The sequence below is a fragment of the Nymphaea colorata genome, chromosome 2, assembly GCF_008831285.2.
Source record: "Nymphaea colorata isolate Beijing-Zhang1983 chromosome 2, ASM883128v2, whole genome shotgun sequence".
NCBI classification, from domain to species: Eukaryota; Viridiplantae; Streptophyta; class Magnoliopsida; order Nymphaeales; family Nymphaeaceae; genus Nymphaea; species Nymphaea colorata.
This window is the reverse complement of record NC_045139.1, coordinates 21112416-21129564: the sequence shown is the minus strand read 5'-3', so window position 1 is coordinate 21129564 and position 17149 is coordinate 21112416. Positions and strand designations below refer to the sequence as shown.

At 38.9% G+C, this 17149-nt stretch overlaps 2 protein-coding genes across 4 annotated transcripts; both read left to right on the top strand.

Moving 5' to 3' along the window:
- The first annotated feature begins 5643 nt into the window (after positions 1 to 5643).
- LOC116248198 (protein NUCLEAR FUSION DEFECTIVE 4-like) lies at positions 5644 to 9598 on the top strand. Of its 2 annotated transcripts, XM_050076273.1 has the most exons (4): positions 5644 to 5775; positions 5906 to 6651; positions 7390 to 8327; positions 8720 to 9598. In XM_050076273.1, exons 2-4 carry the CDS (start codon positions 6316 to 6318, stop codon positions 9234 to 9236), a joined length of 1791 nt encoding a protein of 596 aa, XP_049932230.1. In that variant the 5' UTR covers positions 5644 to 5775; positions 5906 to 6315; the 3' UTR covers positions 9237 to 9598. The 2 variants fall into 2 exon arrangements, with proteins under 2 accessions (XP_049932230.1, XP_049932228.1); XM_050076271.1 differs by lacking the exon at positions 5644 to 5775 and having other exon boundaries at positions 5788 to 6651.
- A 3126-nt stretch (positions 9599 to 12724) lies between these two features.
- Positions 12725 to 16140, top strand: LOC116247141 (uncharacterized). Of its 2 annotated transcripts, XM_031619129.2 has the most exons (3): positions 12725 to 12893; positions 13143 to 13254; positions 13358 to 16140. In XM_031619129.2, the coding sequence occupies exon 3, from the start codon at positions 13455 to 13457 to the stop codon at positions 15774 to 15776; it is 2322 nt and encodes a 773-aa protein (XP_031474989.1). In that variant the 5' UTR covers positions 12725 to 12893; positions 13143 to 13254; positions 13358 to 13454; the 3' UTR covers positions 15777 to 16140. The 2 variants fall into 2 exon arrangements, with proteins under 2 accessions (XP_031474989.1, XP_049931868.1); XM_050075911.1 differs by having other exon boundaries at positions 13143 to 16140.
- The last annotated feature ends 1009 nt before the right edge of the window (positions 16141 to 17149 follow it).

The following is a 17149-nucleotide window of genomic DNA, read 5'->3' as shown; positions in this document are numbered from 1 at the left end:
ATTTTTGTATATGTGATTGCCCTTGATGAATCTCGATAGATTGCTTTGGATCACTTTCACTAATATATACAATTTTGCCAACCTTCTTGCAAAATGAATTAACTTTTTCGAGAACAAATACAAATTAGTTATGGAATAAGAAATGATCTCTCATTTTTATGGATATTTATTAAATTAAAATCAATTTCTTTTAGACATGTCTAATCTAATTGTATCGATCACAGTCCTAAGGTCATGTTAAAGAAGCAACAACATGTGGACATGATTCTATGTCCTTAAGGGTACTAGAGAATCAGAGATAAAATTTTTTATATCCCAATAAAGAAAGATGAATAGGTTTTCAATTTTGGATATTAAGCTAACATAGAATTATTAACACAGCATATGTGACATAACTCATATACTACAACAATTTTGTTTATGCCTAATAAATGTTAGAAGAAGCAGTAAAACATTTATCATTAGAAAACATATCTAGATTTAATATTTAGCAAACCATTCAATGAATAACTAAAATGCGTCATGTCATAATAGATGCACTCATTTGTTTTGAGATAAAAGCCTATTCCATGTTTGAGAAAATATAAATGAAAACAAAGTTGCTAAACTTGTCAATCTGTCTCCTGAATCACCTAAGTCACTTCAGATTGTTCATATATTAGGTCACAAGCCAAGACCCGGGTGAAGTAGCACCAGTTTTGAAGGAATCAGATTAAACCATCCAACTCGAGTTATTGACTCGATTTGGGATAACGATCCAAGCATGATTTTTTTAATGAATGTATACTCATGTTTTTTCAATACAACTTATCCATTTTGAACCAGTTATAAAGAGAAAGATCACTCTCTCCCACAAGTCTAACTTCTTTTCTCCCTCTTTGAGACCCAAGTCTCTCCAAGGTTTATCGTTGCATAATTATGGGCATAGGTCATGGACATCAACGTCAACCATCTGCCAATGATGAGAATCCACCAACAATGTCATGTGACAACAACTCTTAGGAAGGCCACCTCTCTTCCTCTCTCTCTCTCTCTCTCTCTCTCTTTCTCCATATATATATACATATATACACACACACACAGTAGGCCAATAGACTTTAGCAGTTTGGCATCCCAGAAGTGGTTTGCGGGAAATCTCTCTATCTCTACTTCATGGATTATCCTGTCAATTTTGCCCAATTTTAACCAATACATTTTAAGGCCAATTGAAAGGGTTCTAAAATGTTTCACCATCAGTTTGTAAAATTTTGCCCATATTCAGGCACATTTCATTGGTTCATTAGCTTTTGAACCAGTATAGGGCAATTTGTCATGTCATTCTAGTTATTTATGGATTCTTTTAACATGTTTCCTATATTGTTCAAAGTAAGTTATGTACTTAGATGAATATTTGGAATGTGAATTTAATAGTTAGTCATGTCTCATCATGATGAATGAGTACATTTATGTTTTATGTTGCTAAGTGACCTCTATTGTATGAATTTACTTGTTTAGAATATTAGAAATTAGCATGTTGAATCTATGCAAGTAGTAGGTGGCCCAAATGAAGGTTGTTCTTTCAGGTAATGATTTGGAAGAATCACGTGTTCCTATCTTCTTCCTTCATTCATCACATTTTTGTTTTGTCTCTCCACTACATCTCTTAAAGAACCAGATTGTGATTGAGGTCCTTCATAGTTGAAGCCTGCTTCACTGGACAGACTCCAATCCTTCTCTGTTTCAGAATCAAGGAAATCTAACTTGCTATACAACTCTTTGATTTTCTTGCTAAGATTACCTCCCTTCTCCCATTCCATTTACTAAGATTTTTTTTTACCCTGTCAAGTTTAGTAAGAACTAACATCAAGCATCCATAGCATGTTGTGCTCCATTCTCTCTTAATAATATCCTGGCACTGAGAGTTAAGAAACTAAAACTAGAAAAATCCAAATAGGCTAGGTTTTACATTCCTAGGGGAATATTCTATTGAAATAAGAACGAGGACCTTATGATCAAAAGTAAGCATGGGCTTGGTTTGCATTAAACTGTTCTTGGTAGGATTGACTTATGAAGCACCAATCCAACTTGCACCACACACTATTCCCATCTTCTCTTCTATTATTAATCCACATGTGCAAGCTATCTCTATCAATTATTTCCTTTAGTCTGATTTCAGCTATAAACATACAAACCTACAAAATGATTGAATGGACTGCAATCTACCAGTTTTTTTCTTTTTTTTTGCAGGCTACCTTCATGGCATTAAAGTCCCTCACCATGATGGGGATCCATTTGCGTGATATAATCAGTCAACTCTCCAAGAAAAGAACCTCTCGTCAGTGGTTGCACATATAGGTAGCTATCACTTTGACTCTCTTCTACTATTTGTTTACTAGAATGTGCTAGACAACCGCCATTGTCTCATGTGCCAACACTCATATTGAGCCTCATTTTCATTAAAACAAACTGAGCATTAGGTTGCATTTGGTAATCTTCAGTATAAACAAACTGAGGATCTGAATAGCGTGGATCTTAAGTCCATGTTAAATGTAGAAAACCATGGACTTAAGGTAGGATAAGGGGTCTTTGGGATGTTGGGGGGGTGGATCCGACCTTAAATCTGGGAATCTGAAATGCTAGTGATCTCAGATCATCACGGATCTGAAACAAACACACCCTATGTCTTCTGCATTTGCGATAAAATTAGAGAAATTCATTCTCTTCTGTACAACCTTTTAAAACACCATTCTTACTAAAGCATCTGGTGATAAACAGAGGTGGACTTTTATTCTCTCAACAACAATATGGGATCAAGTTGGGCTGCTACCCTTTCAGCTCCTATTATATTCCAACTAGTAGCTTCAAGAATCATTGAGGGTTCGGATGAGCCGTCTCCAACTTGAGTAGCCTGTGCCATAGCAGTCTGCTCTTTCTTTTTGCCCTTCCGGCTCTTTATCTTCATAACTTCTTCATCACTTCTTTCTTGGGGTCTTTTCCTTCAAACTGGGATCCAACCTTCATTTGAGAGTCACAATTTTTTTTGTCTTTTTCGAACATGCCTTTATTTATTCATCAATTAATATTATAAATGAAGTTAAAAAAAAAAACAGTAAAAGTAAAAAAAAAAAATGAACAGTAAATGTAAGCCTTCATTTCTAGGCTTACTGTTATGGTGAGATCCTTTAATGGAGGTTGAGTTAACTGCGGCCATTCAGCTCTTCCTAATGGAAGACAAATTAGCATAAGTAACAAGTTGGTGTTTCTCCTTAGCAGTAAAGACAAAGCCCGCCCAAGGGAGCTGAGGTTCTCCCCACACATTTAGCCGACAATAACGGAGATAATGGGTTAGAGTTAGAGATGGACTAAGGAGTACCTAGGTCATCCTTATCTCTATGATAGTTCTACTTAGTGAGGTCAACGCATCCGCTTTTAATACCATGAAGTTTAGAACCAGTCGAGATTTCGGAATTCACACATTCGGATTCAAACTTGAAAAAAACAATGATATCTGAATCTATAATCTGAAATCTGATTTATAATTTGAATCTGATTTTTACATTCATATCTGAATCTGAATCCAAATTTTTAATCGAATTTGACAGATTTTCAAAATGTTAGAGCATTAGATATAGATATTTGTTTAAAAAATAAGTTCGATATGAATCTGCATCTGAATCCAATGAGATATTAGTTTTTTTTGTCTGCTCGAATGTCATTTCTTAAATCCGATCGAATGTCATTTCTTAAATCCATGTCTTGTAATCGGATATTAGTTTTTTTTTATGTCTAATTTTTTCAAAGTGGTTCATCAAATATCCGCTTCAAATCAGACATATTGACATCCCTAGTTCTATCTTCCTCTCCTTCCCCATCCCCATCCTCGCGGAGACCTTGGTTCAGCATATTATCCTTAGATTGACAGTGTAGAGGTTGATTTGGGTGAACTGATCGTCCACACTGAGTTCTCCCCTCAAACCCCCAGGGGTTTCCTTAAAATATATTCAAATGGCACAGGAAGCTTCACCTGCGTCTCCTTCTTGAGATGACAATATGAAGGCATCCAAATGTGCAAGTCACATAGTTGAACTTTAAAACATGAATGGGCTTTGTTTATTTTATTCACAAAGTTATTTGTTTTGTTAAAAAAACTATTTTAATCCATAGAAACTAAATTTCGGCTTTCTAACAAATATGGCACGAATGACAACTCTAAGGCAAAAAGTGAGACCAATTTTTAATTTCGTTTAGAGGCCTACCGCTTGGTTATAATATCCAAAATCAATTTTTTTATGTGTGGTCTTCACTTTTGAAGGCCTTCTGCCCCAAAGAAAAGCACCAACCCAAAATGAAGTCATGCTGGATCGCATTGAAATTTACGCTTTGCAATGTTTTGCTTTTGCGGCAAAGAAAGAGCATCATTGCTTGCATGATGAGTGAATGTCGGAGACGCTTCGACCTAAAATATTCCTTTTCCCCTTTTCCGGTCACACTTTGAGGCGCGTGACAAATTTTTCAGGGAAACTTTATATTTTTAAAGAGAAGTTAAATCCCAGGATGTCCACTGAACGCAAACTACCCTGTTTGTTTGAGTGAAGAGAGTGCCGCCAGGACGCTCTACCTCTTTGACCTCCCCAACCATTCGAACATGCCTTTATTTATTCATCAACTAATATTATAAATGAAGTGAAAAAAAAAGAACAGTAAAAGTAAAAAAAAAAATTAACAGTAAAAGTAAGCCTTCATTCATACCACTTGTTTGTGAAAGTAAAGCTTTTATAGGGAAATCAATCCTTTGTTTTCTAGAGCAAAAAGTAGACCGTAGGTATGGACTACAATTATGTAAATTTCTACAAATAATTTTTCTCATGGTGAATTTTTTTAGACATTAATTTGTCAAAATTTCACTTGCCTGATTGGGTACTTAAAGTCGATTATGAGGAGCAAAAAATTGTTATGATTAGAAACGAAAAAAAATTAACTTGTGAACACGATACACACGCTTTCCCTCAAGATGGGTGCAGGTATAGTTATGGATATAACAGTTATAGTAAGTCACAGATTTGGATTCGAATCAAATATATACTTTATTCTAACTTTTTTTTTTTGAATACCTATATATTTGAGTTCAAATTTAAATTCGAATTCTGATGAATTTTTTTTTATTATAACTGAATTCAAAATCTGAACTCATAATCCAAATCCGATTTTTAGATTAACATTCTGATTTTTAAACTAAATCTAAACCATATTATAAACATTGAGTATATGATATTTATTTAAAATTATATCGCCAATTTGAATCTGAATCTGACCAATATATTCTGAATCCGATCAGATGTCATTTTTATATTTAGATCCGATCCAAATTATTAATCGAATGTAAAAAAAAAAAATTCTATCTTATTTTTCCATATGGTTCGGTCGGATATTGGGTTTAAATTAAATTTATTGATATCTCTAAACAAGGGGCTCATTTTCTTTTGTCCAGGAGTCACGCATTCCTTCCTTTACCTTGGTAGTAGAGTTTCACAGAGAGTAAGTTATTTGGAGTAGTCTGAAATGGGGCATCCCGACTGTGTCCTTTCATGCTACTTTCTTACCTAAAGAAGCATAACGCACAAGCTTCTTCAGCATAGCTTCCTGTGTTAACAATCTGTGGTCTTGAAATGATCCCTTCATTCTCTTTACTTTCACAATCCTAAGAGACCTGTAGTCGGCTATTTTCAAGTTGACGCCCCCACGTTTTTACTACCCCAATTAAAGAAGTGGCACCGATATACATGCAATGTAAAAAAGGTAACACGCAGGTCCCTCCTTCACAGGTGCCACAGACTGTGAGGAGGCACTGATCGAGAGATTTTTTTGTTCAACGTAGTCCCATCGATTTTTGCGAAGGTTTAATCATTGACATGAAATATTGTGCAAGGGATGCCTTGAACCTGAGCCTGAGAATGAATCTGAACCTGAACCTGAGGAGTCTGCCACACGTAGCCGTGACGTATCCATTCCACCCTCCCGGATGGACGGTCTGTCTCCTTCTGCTCGGACTTTGGTTTGCTGACATGTGAAGATAAGGATCGCCTTCTCTGTCCTTTGTTCACTTGAATTGAAGAAGAGCGAGAGAGGGAGAAAGAGAGACGATGATCAAATAAAAAACTGTGGGAACTTTTTCCTGAGATCCCCATGACGGAGTGTTGAGCTTGAGTCCTCTTCATTTTTTCTTTAAGCAAAAAATGGAAGTGGGAATGGTTTTCTGAGATCCCCTTAAGAAGTAATCATCTTGACAACTCTTGATTTTTCTGTTAACAGTTTCCTTCGCTCTGAAACGTGGTAAGCATGAACTTCTGGAATAGGAGAACGGTGGGTTTCTTCAACAGCAGATGGCTTGTGTTTGTGTCGTCAATGTGGTTGCTGTCATGCGCAGGAATTGGATACCTTTTTGGCAGCCTCTCTCCTATAATAAAGAGCTCCCTTGGTTACAATCAGAAACAGATTGCCGGGGTGGGAGTTGCAAAGAACTTGGGTGACAGTGTTGGTTTCCTTGCAGGGAGCCTCTGTGAGGTTCTGCCTACTTGGGCTGCCATCTTTATTGGGGCTCTTCAGAATTTATTTGGGTATGGATGGGTTTGGCTGATTGTCACGCACAGGGTTCCTACCCCGCCTATTTGGGCTGTAAGTTAACTCCTTATCTCTTGCTTTAGGCGATAATCTATTGGTGTCTTGTGATGGTCTTCATGTTCCCGTTAATGAATGAAAGTCTGTGTTGTGGCTGTTATGGGTAATGCCTTTGTGTTGGTTCTTAAGGAGCATATCTGCATTCACTTTTTTTTTCTTTTTTTCTTGCTCAATCTGTGGTTCCCTCTGCTATTTTTGTAGCACTTCGCTCTTCCGTTGCCAAAAAGGAAAAAACAAAAAAGAGTAGTGAGGCATCGTCTTGAAGGGTTTGGAGTGTTTGAAGCGAGTACTAGTGGTGGTTTCCATTTTGTCATTGGAATCTTTTCATGGAGACATATTTAGTGTTTATCTCGAAGGACTTCGATTTTGGGATGGGACGCCTTTGTGTTTTATCTCACAACATTTGGCCCCCATTTTTCTGGTCATTGTTCAGTTCAAAATGATCAGAAGAGTTTCATTACGTTCGCTAATCCATGAAATGATCTTACTTATTGGGAGCTCGATGTGGAAGATACCAACTTGCATTCATAACCTCATTGCTTTGAATTCTATGTTTACCTTGATCACCTTTATGACTCTCTGTGGTGGCATTGCATCGGAAACCCCTGTTGCTTGCCAACCATAATTTCATGTCCTCAAAATTTCAAGGGTTTTGGACTCGATATGAGTACATGTGGTTATTTGGAATTAGTTGTTTTTTTGTTCCTTGGCATTAACAAGTTGAAATTCATGCAGATGTGTATTCTTATATTCATTGGAACAAATGGTGAGACTTATTTCAATACAGCTGCATTGGTCTCTTGTGTACAAAACTTCCCGAAGAACAGAGGTCCGGTAGTTGGTATTTTGAAAGGATTTGCAGGCCTAAGTGGAGCTATTTTAACTCAGGTATATGCATTGATAAATGCACCTGATAAAGCTGCATTGATATTTATGGTGGCTGTTGGACCTACCATGGTGGGCATTGGCCTGATGTTTGTTGTCCGCCCTGTTGGAGGGCATAGACAGGTTTATGCTTCTGATGGTTCTAGTTTTACATTCATATACAGTATATGCTTGCTTCTAGCAGCTTACCTGATGGGAGTCATGCTTTTGGAAGATTTGATCAACGTAAGTCGATGGGTGGTGATTTTGTTTAGTCTTCTGCTATTTATGCTTCTATTGCTTCCTGTTGTTGTACCGCTGTGGTTGGGCTGTTATCTACAACTTGGATCAGATGTCGAAGAAAGTCTGCTGATACAGTCTCAGAAGGATGAAAATGATAAAGCAACGCAATCTGTTGATGCCAATGAGGTGATTTTGAGTGAGGTTGAGGATGAAAAGCCTAGGGAGGTAGATTTGCTCCCTGCTGTCGAGAGACAAAAAAGGATTGCCCAATTGCAGGCACGTCTTTTTCAGGCAGCAGCTGATGGTGCTGTAAGGGTAAAGAGGAGAAAAGGGCCACGAAGAGGAGAAGATTTTACCTTGTCACAGGCACTGGTCAAGGCAGACTTTTGGCTCATGTGGTTTTCTCTTCTTCTTGGCTCAGGGTCAGGTTTGACAGTCATTGATAATCTGGGTCAGATGAGCCAGTCCCTCAGGTATGACAACACACATATATTTGTGTCAATGATTAGCATATGGAATTTTCTTGGACGCATTGGTGGAGGATACTTCTCTGAAATTATCATCAGGTAAGTTCATTGATTGTTCATTTTGTTTTGTTGATATCTAATTGATTCATCTGTATGATCTTGCAAACTTGGTTGCCTGGAGCCCTGGGCCATGTCTGTCAGGGTAGTTATCTACAAGTTCTCTATCCATCAAGTTGGTAATATAATTTAAACCCTTTTGCTTTCCTTATTTTTGAAATAATGTGTCTGTTCTGTATGCCACTTTCATGCAAGAACGAAGCTTTACAGCTATTTATTTTATTTAATAGGATTCTAAAATATTATTTTGCTTATATATTCATGTACCTACCACTCGAAATCTTGTCATATATTTATGTTATATTATTCTAAATTTATTGCGCACTTATGCTTCTCAAAAAAGTTTGCTTCTAAGCTATTGTCATAATTTGCAGAGACTATGCATACCCAAGGCCAGTGGCATTGGCTGTAGCACAGTTCATAATGGCAATTGGTCACTTTTCTGTTGCAATGGCATGGCCTGGTGCCATGTATATATCCACTTTGCTGATTGGTCTCGGGTATGGAGCACATTGGTCAATTGTGCCAGCTGCTGCTTCAGAATTGTTTGGATTGAAAAGTTTTGGTGCCTTGTACAATTTTCTCACCGTGGCTAATCCTGTGGGTTCATTGATTTTTTCTGGGTTAATTGCTAGCACTATTTATGATTATGAGGCAGAGAAGCAGGCTCACATGCATCACCACCACCGTGGTTCATCAAGAAGCCTAGAGAAGGTGTTTCTCGATGCTTTAAACTTAGAAGACTCACTAAAATGTGAAGGCGCCATTTGTTTCTTCCTTACTTCGGTCATCATGTCAGGACTGTGCATTGTTGCTCTTTTCTTGAGCATGATTCTTGTGTACAGAACGAAAATTGTGTACTCTAATCTCTATGGGAAATCACATTCATAAATCAGTTAGTGCATGAACAGCACATGGGGACTGCCGGCTGAAAGCAGGTTACGTTGCAAGTTATATTTGCTTCAAGTGGTCAGACACTTGCCTTATTGTATTCCTCGAGAGCAAAATAGCCACTTGACAGCTCATGCACCTATGGGGCTATAGGTGTTCTCCAAATATTTGTTCCATCAGGTCTATACAAAATGCCAATGCCTCCTCTATGGAGAAAGTTGATGAGATCCACAGTTCAGTATTTACTATGATAGATGGCTTAACAGAATTTATGAATTTATTTTTTCAAAATGTATTATTCCCACACAATTTTTATATAAGATGGTACAGTTTACTCTTTTCAGCAATGATTGATTTTGTCATGTCTTCAGACTCTTTCCCTTTTTTATGTTCCTTGCATGCCCATAGCCGTGAAATATTTCATGCTAAGGCAAAAGAAGGCATGTTGTATTCGTATTATCCTTCTTGTTCAGATAAAGGTCAGATCCCTTGGTGTTGCATGTACAACACCGCGGGTGGACTACACATCTCTGGCTGGCTTGTCAATACATACTGATGATGGTACACCGACCAAGAAGTGTGTCTCTAATCTGATTGATGACTCACAAAGTGCCCTCTGAAAATTTACTTTTTGCAAAGCCAAGTTCAAGCTATCATCTTTTTTTTACAAAAAATAACTTCACATATAGCATGTTGTAAACGATTGATTAAATTGATTGGATGGCTTATAATCAGTTAACATAATTTTCATGTTTATTTAATCTTCATATTCTGTGAACCCTATATACATCTGTGCGTGTGTATGTTCTATGATGTTATGAATGTTCAAGCGACAAGAAGGGGATAACCTGCTGCTGTTGCCAATTCACCAGAACTTCCCCGTAGGTTACCTGACCTACACTCTTGCTGAAAGCAGCTCATAGAAAACAATTTCAAATATCTTGGTTTTATGTGGTTTAAATGTTGAGATCTAAAATCTGCTTAACTTCTAGAATGATGGAATTTATGATTTCCCGGTGTAGCAAAAGAGGAGTGTCTTTCTGCACGAGTGTCTCTGTATTGAGATTTTGAAAATGCAGATAGTACCAGTATTTTATAGTTTTTTTGTATAGCAACTAAATCATTGGAGATCACCTACGGAATGCTTATGAGAGTCAGATGAGTTATTTTTTAGCAATTGAATTTGTTTTATGTGGTCAATTTAACTTTTTCCATCTTCAGTAGATCCTTGCCAAGTCTTCCAAAAGGGATGATGGAAATAGTCAAGAGTTTAAACTGCAGATATATATGTACGCATGCAAGGGAGAATTCAGTATCTTCCCTACCAATCTTCAAGAAGCAGCCAGTAGAACACATCGATCACATCTTAAAACTTTAGATTAGAACTTGAATATGTTATTTACCCGAGGACAAAGTGAGCTGATACTAGAATGTCAGAAAACAGACTGCTGTCTTCCGAAACAAAATTGTTCTGCTTTCCATTCATGCTCAAAGCAGCATTGTGTTAAGGAAACCAACACAATTTAGTCAAATTTTTGACAGATCATTCGAATGATGTTCTACATGAGCAGAAGCACGGCTTTTCACCATGAGTTCGTGAATAGATCCAGTACGACACTAAGCCTTTATAAAGTGCATGTTCATCATGCATAAAACACCTCTCGGGCTGGTGGTGGGCACCTGCACCATTTGTGCACATCGAGGCACATGGGTTGCTTCCTATATGGCCAAACAATCACCAAATCTCATCTCGATGACTTACAGCTAGAATTTTCAACCAATTTTGAGCTTTTGGTCCAGAGAGTTTCTTTATTTTGAGATTCCAAGGGGTCTGCAGTCTCACCAACATAGTCTCATGTTCGTGGACGTTTGGGTTCCAACTGTTGGCACCATCTCTTGCAGAAACAGTCGCATTGTCAGAAGTTCCTGCAATCAAACATGTTCTTAAGCCACTAAGGATCAATTCAATAGATTGGCATATGGGATGCATCTTATGCCATAATCTCATTGCAATAAGGAGTCTGCTCAATGTTAGCTTGTCAATTGACAACAAAAGCATATGCATAAGGATAAGAACTTATACCTCTGATGGTTTTTCCAAACCTGCATGTACCAAATGTTCAAAATGGTCCTTTTCCATTGCTGTCGACTATGAGTAAATATGATGTTATTACAAAAGTCTGACATTGAATGTGTTATTAATGACAAAACAGAAAATTCAGGGTTCCTGACTATAACTTGAAAATGATGCTTTATGTCTATGAGAAGATGATTCAGGTTAGTGGACTATGATTCAAATGGCGACATAAAAATATAACTGGTTCATTCCATTTATAATGCATGTTCCATAATTTTGAACTCTTCATCGACACTGGTTTTCTAAATACTCCAAGAGAGTATCAGTAGTACATTCCAGAGTGTGCGCTCGGGAAAACTTGATAACACACCAGACACTGCAAAAATCTTCTTTGGTCATTCCCCATGATTCACTGCAGAGCCAGCAATTGGCATGTTCTAATTGATATCAACGAACAAAACTATCGGTTAATTTGAATGCCATGCACAAGTCCACAGTTTTAGTTACACATGCAACAGTATTGCTCAACATCATGAACACCAACGAGTGAACTGATAGTTGATACAACTTCAAAGGACTCTCTCCTCTCTCTCTCTCTCTCTGTGATGTATATATACTCAACACACACACACACACGTATATTTATACTTATATATATGCATGTGTATGTGTGTATATGTAATGGCAAAAAAATTTCATTGAAGTATGTAGATACACGTAGACATTTTATTTGATGCATTTTGATGAGCATAAATTCAGATGCATTTCAAATTTAACTCTTTCTTATTGGCATGTCTTTATAATTATTATGGCGCATGTAAGGGTTTTATATATTAAGGACAAGGGCTGTAGAAAAAAAGGCAAGCTGGTGGGACCCACATGAAAGAGATTTTCACACTCAAGGGATTCCGGAAGGAGGGATCCTTTCCTTGGGTGGTCCATCGACTTCTCATGACCATGGAAAGGGTGATCTTAACCTTGCTGTTAACCATGGTTAGCCACCGGACAAAGCCCTAAGTTTAAGCCCTGGGTTAGAAGGCTTACCCTTGTGCAGAGCTCTGATGGGTCCCACCACCCACTATTATTTTTTTTTTCTTAGCCATAATTAATAAAAATAATGCACTTATAAACCTTGTTTACTTTCCATTCACCTGCAAAGCCATGACTTATTATATATAATATAAAGAAACACATGATAAATAAAATAAACATATATTTCCATTATCGAGTCCCTTCAAAACTTTCGTTACCATCAAAAATAACTATTTTTAGCAGCAATGCCTGACCATATCTAAAGTTAAAAACTAACCCTAGTTAGGTTTTGGGGCTCCCGAAAACTATTTAAATATTAACAGCAACCGATCAGAAAATTTTCGATCAATAAATTTACGCATGTTTGGGTTTGAGAAAAATAAAGGCTCCTTTAATTTTTCTGGTAGGTGCTTGTGGTTTAGGGCCTCTGTAAAAACTCAAAAAGAAAAAAAGAAAAACAAAAGTGATGGAGATGGGGAAAAACCATGGCGGAATTGACCTAAAAGTTTTTCCTCATCATCATCGTCATCGTCAGTTTCTGTAATCAGGTAAACCCTAATTTCTCCATTTTGTACCTGTACTCTGTAGTCTGTACATCTGGGTCTTTTATGTTTGCCTTCTTTCTCTCACACTGCCCTCTTCTTTCCTGGATCAAACGGTTCCAGATTTCTCATCTCGATCTGAGAATTATCGGGAGGGATTTCTGGCCGTTGGATCGTGCCCAGCTCGTTCCTCTTTCCCGTTTCTCGATTCCTTGATTTTCCTCCTTTTTTTGTGATCCTTCTTTTGATTTTCAGTTGGAGGAGCGCGACACTGAGTTGGGGTTTGGTTGTGGAGGGAGTGAAAATTTTTGGGGTTGTTCCCCGCTTTCTGTCTCGAGGAATTGCTGCGATCGGGCGAAGTTTTGAGGTTCTGATCGTTTTCCCTCCGAATTAGTGAAATTTTTTGGCCTGATAGGGTTTCTGGTGGTTTGGTGGAAACTGACAAGCCTTGGGTGTGGGGATTTTTACAGTTTCTGATAAGGTGGTTGAGTTGCTCTGAGTTGGTTCCCGGGGTTTTGCTTCACAAGTGTAGGTGAGTGAGGATTGAGGGTTGGTAGCAGTAGGGCAATGGAGTGTAACAAGGATGAGGCCGCTAGGGCGAAGGAGATAGCGGAGAAGAAGTTCAAAGCAAAAGATCTTGAGGGCGCGAGGAAATTCGCAGTGAAGGCGTCTCAATTGTATCCGGCATTGGAGGGGATCACTCAGATGCTGGCCACCTTGGACGTGTATGCTGCAGCGGAAAAGAAGGTCAATGGGGAGACCGACTGGTACGAGATTCTCTGCGTGAATGCGATGGCGGACGACGAGACAGTGAAAAAACAATACAGGAAGTTAGCTTTGATGCTCCATCCTGATAAGAACAAATCTGTTGGAGCAGAGGGAGCGTTTAAGCTCATTTCGGAAGCGTGGAGCGTGCTGTCGGACAAGTTTCGGCGGTCGGTTTACGATCACAAGAGAAATCTTAAGGGAGTTCCCCAGAAGGTCGCACAGCCGCGAAAGCCTGCGTCTGCACCTCGAACCAGTTCATCTGCTCATGGTGCGAATGGATTCTATAATACGTCTAATAGCAATGGCGGTTCTAATGCGAGAACAGAAACTACTACTTCACATGCTGGTGCCTCTGCGCGTGGTTTGAATGGTTTGTACAAATTCTCCAACAGCGAAGCAAGTTCTGATGCTCGAACACAGAAGCCGGCGCCTCGAGCTCCACCGCCTCCATCTCATCGCCAGTCGAAGCCAAATACTTTTTGGACAAGCTGCAACAGGTGCAGAATGCAATATGAATATCTTCGTGTGTATGTTAACCACAACCTGCTATGCCCCAATTGCCACCAACCATTTTTGGCCATCGAGACAGGCACGATACCGAGTGCTTCGGGTACTTTCCCGTGGACAAGTCCGCAACAGCATGGAAAGAAGACTCACGTTCAGGGAAGGGACGGTGTTGTTCCTGGTGGGTATCCGCCGGGTCAAGGAGCTGATTCTTTTCATAAGGCAAACTTCCAGTGGGGGGCATTCTCTAGAACAGCAGGTGCTCCAAGTGCCAATGCGTCAACTTCTGCTGCTGCCGCTGCTGCCAATGTGGTTCATCAAACATATGAGAAAGTCAGAAGAGAGCGGGAGGAGGCACAAGCAGCAGCTAGAAAGGAGGACACTCGGAGGAACATCCAGGGTTTCAAGAGGTCCTCAGGTGGAAGTGAAAATTGTATTCAGAGGCCTGATAAGAAAAGAAGCATAGACAGAGATAGCCTTGCTAATGATAATGAAAATGAACATAATGCTAGTAAGGATACCTACGAGGCAGAAAAGCTGAATGGCGTTTCTAGTGGTGCGGGTAGGTTCCCTTACAAACAGTATGGCACCTCCTTGAGGGACTTGGTAATGCAGGATGCTCGCAGCGTACTCATGACAAAGGCTAGAAATGAAATTCAAAAGAAGTTAGAAGATTGGAAGAAGGAGGCTGCAGAGAAAGCCAGCGAAAAGGAAAAAGGCCTATCAAATACAAAAGAAAACCTTGTGTCCAATGGCAATGGGAATGTCCACGATCATGGTAAGTCTGATGAGTTTGTCAAAAAGAGCAGGAAGCAGAAGTCTTCGAGAGAACAAGATGATTCTAGCGATGTTCCAGATGAAGAACCTGATGTGCCATCATCAATCAATGTTATTGATCCTGATTTTTATGATTTTGACAAGGATCGAAGTGAGAAGTCCTTTGAAGCTAATCAGGTATGGGCCGCATATGATGATGATGATGGGATGCCTCGTTTTTATGCACTTATTCAGAAGGTGATATCTGTAAACCCTTTCAAGATGCGTATCAGTTGGCTCAACTCCAAAAGAAACAGTGATATTGGTCCCCTAAATTGGGTTGCATGTGGTTTTACAAAAACAAGCGGAGAGTTCAGGGTGGGTAGGTACGAAGTACATGATAATGTTAACGTGTTCTCTCATAAGGTCAGATGGGAAAAAGGTTTGCGAGGGGTCATCCGAATACTCCCAGGGAAGGGTGACGTTTGGGCCCTTTACAGAAACTGGTCAAGGGACTGGAATGAATCAACTCCAGATGAGGTGGTGCACAAGTATGACATGGTAGAGGTGGTTGGTGATTTTGTAGATGATACTGGCGTGGCCGTTGCTCCTCTAATTAAGCTTCCTAGTTTCAAAACAGTATTCCGGCGGAATGTGGACACTGAGGGAGTACAGACAATCCCAAGGGAAGAGTTATTTCGATTTTCGCACCAAGTTCCTGCTCGTCTATTGACTGGTGAAGAAGCAGAAAGTGCACCAAAGGGTTGTCTAGAGCTGGATCCAGCTGCGATTCCTATGGAACTTCTGGAAGTAGTAACAGAAGTTAAGGATGAGAAAGCAGGGCAGGATGCTAAACCGTAACAGCTTATTGTAACATTGAACACCTGGGATGATCAGCTTTGGATGACTGAATGGGTCATGGATGGGTTAGCTGCTCAATGCTACGAAAGTATCAGTTTCAGCATTTGCTGCTTTTGCCATGATCAGCGGTTCCTTGTGCAGTTCCCTTTTTTCCATACATTGGCCTATGTGTTGGATATTCCATGATGCCTTGTTAGCCACTGGCTTGCAATGTTGTCACGTGGTCTTTGTGATGATCTAACCTCAACTTTGTCTACAAATATGATGCAATTTGAAAACGGTTAACATGAATTTGGGCAACATAGGTTGGAACTTTGTTTTCCCTGTTTCTTCTATAAGCAATTTAAATGTCTTCAGTGTTCAATAGTGACATTGTTGCTTTTTGGCTTGCATGCATGGTATTCTATGACAGACTATTTACTAAGTGATAAACAATCTGCTATCAGTTGGGTTGTTTCCTTTCCAAAAAAAATTATAAGTTGCTGAGACCATTCTATTTCCTGCTTGCAGTGCAATGAATAGGTGAATATTACTTTTTTAGTGCCAATCTTATTGTTCACAACTTGCAGTTTATAAGTTAGTCTCTTGCTGTATTAAATTGCTTTCTCTTGATTGAGATTTCATCATGTTAACCATTTCTTAACTTTTCTCCCTTGAAGTGTGGGCATCAAATATTTGTGCATTCACATTTTTTTGACGTCGGGTGGGTTGTGCGACCTTTGCAACTAAGGCTGTCTAATGCATTGAGAAACTTCTTAAGTTTTCTTGGAATAAGAAAAAATTGTTTCTTTGTCTGTCCGTCGTTTCTTGATCTATGGCATGAGATATTTCCTGTAATCAAAGTGCCTTTAGTTAGATCATTGTTTTTAGGTAATGTACCTTCCAAAGCCAGTTTCCTAAGCATTATAATAAGAACCCAGACAATGATACTCTGTTTAAAAGTTTCGGTGCACATTGCAGCACATTTCAATGTTTGTACTCATATTCTGTATGTCAGGTTTTTAACCATCTTGTCCCTATGTGTTGTTTCATAACAAGCGTAATTTGTTTAGCAGACTGTAAAAGCCTGTGTGACACAGCGTTAAGGAGGTTGCTGGACACCCACTGGGTGCTGGTGCATCTACCTCTACGAAATTCAATTTTCTGCTGTGACAAGTACGGTCAACTTCTTATATGAACATTACACATGGCTTTGGCATGAAGATGGTGTTGTTAAATGAGTCACAAAATTCATGCTCGCATTAGTTTATTCTCATAAAACATTTTTTTTTGGCTATGTAAAGTTTTCATATTTTGCTGATACTAAAAGATGGTATGTGTGTGTATATATATAGGGAGAGAGAGAGAGAGTAAGAATTTCGCGGCATCAGGAA

Excerpts from the sequence above, each read along its gene's own strand:
- LOC116248198 (XM_050076273.1), top strand. The coding sequence starts at position 6,316 with ATGAACTTCTGGAATAGGAGAACGGTGGGTTTCTTCAACAGCAGATGG. Across the intron at positions 6,652-7,389 it reads CTACCCCGCCTATTTGGGCT|ATGTGTATTCTTATATTCAT; the intron begins GTAAGTTAACTC and ends AAATTCATGCAG. Across the intron at positions 8,328-8,719 it reads TTCTCTGAAATTATCATCAG|AGACTATGCATACCCAAGGC; the intron begins GTAAGTTCATTG and ends CATAATTTGCAG.
- LOC116247141 (XM_031619129.2), top strand. The coding sequence starts at position 13,455 with ATGGAGTGTAACAAGGATGAGGCCGCTAGGGCGAAGGAGATAGCGGAG.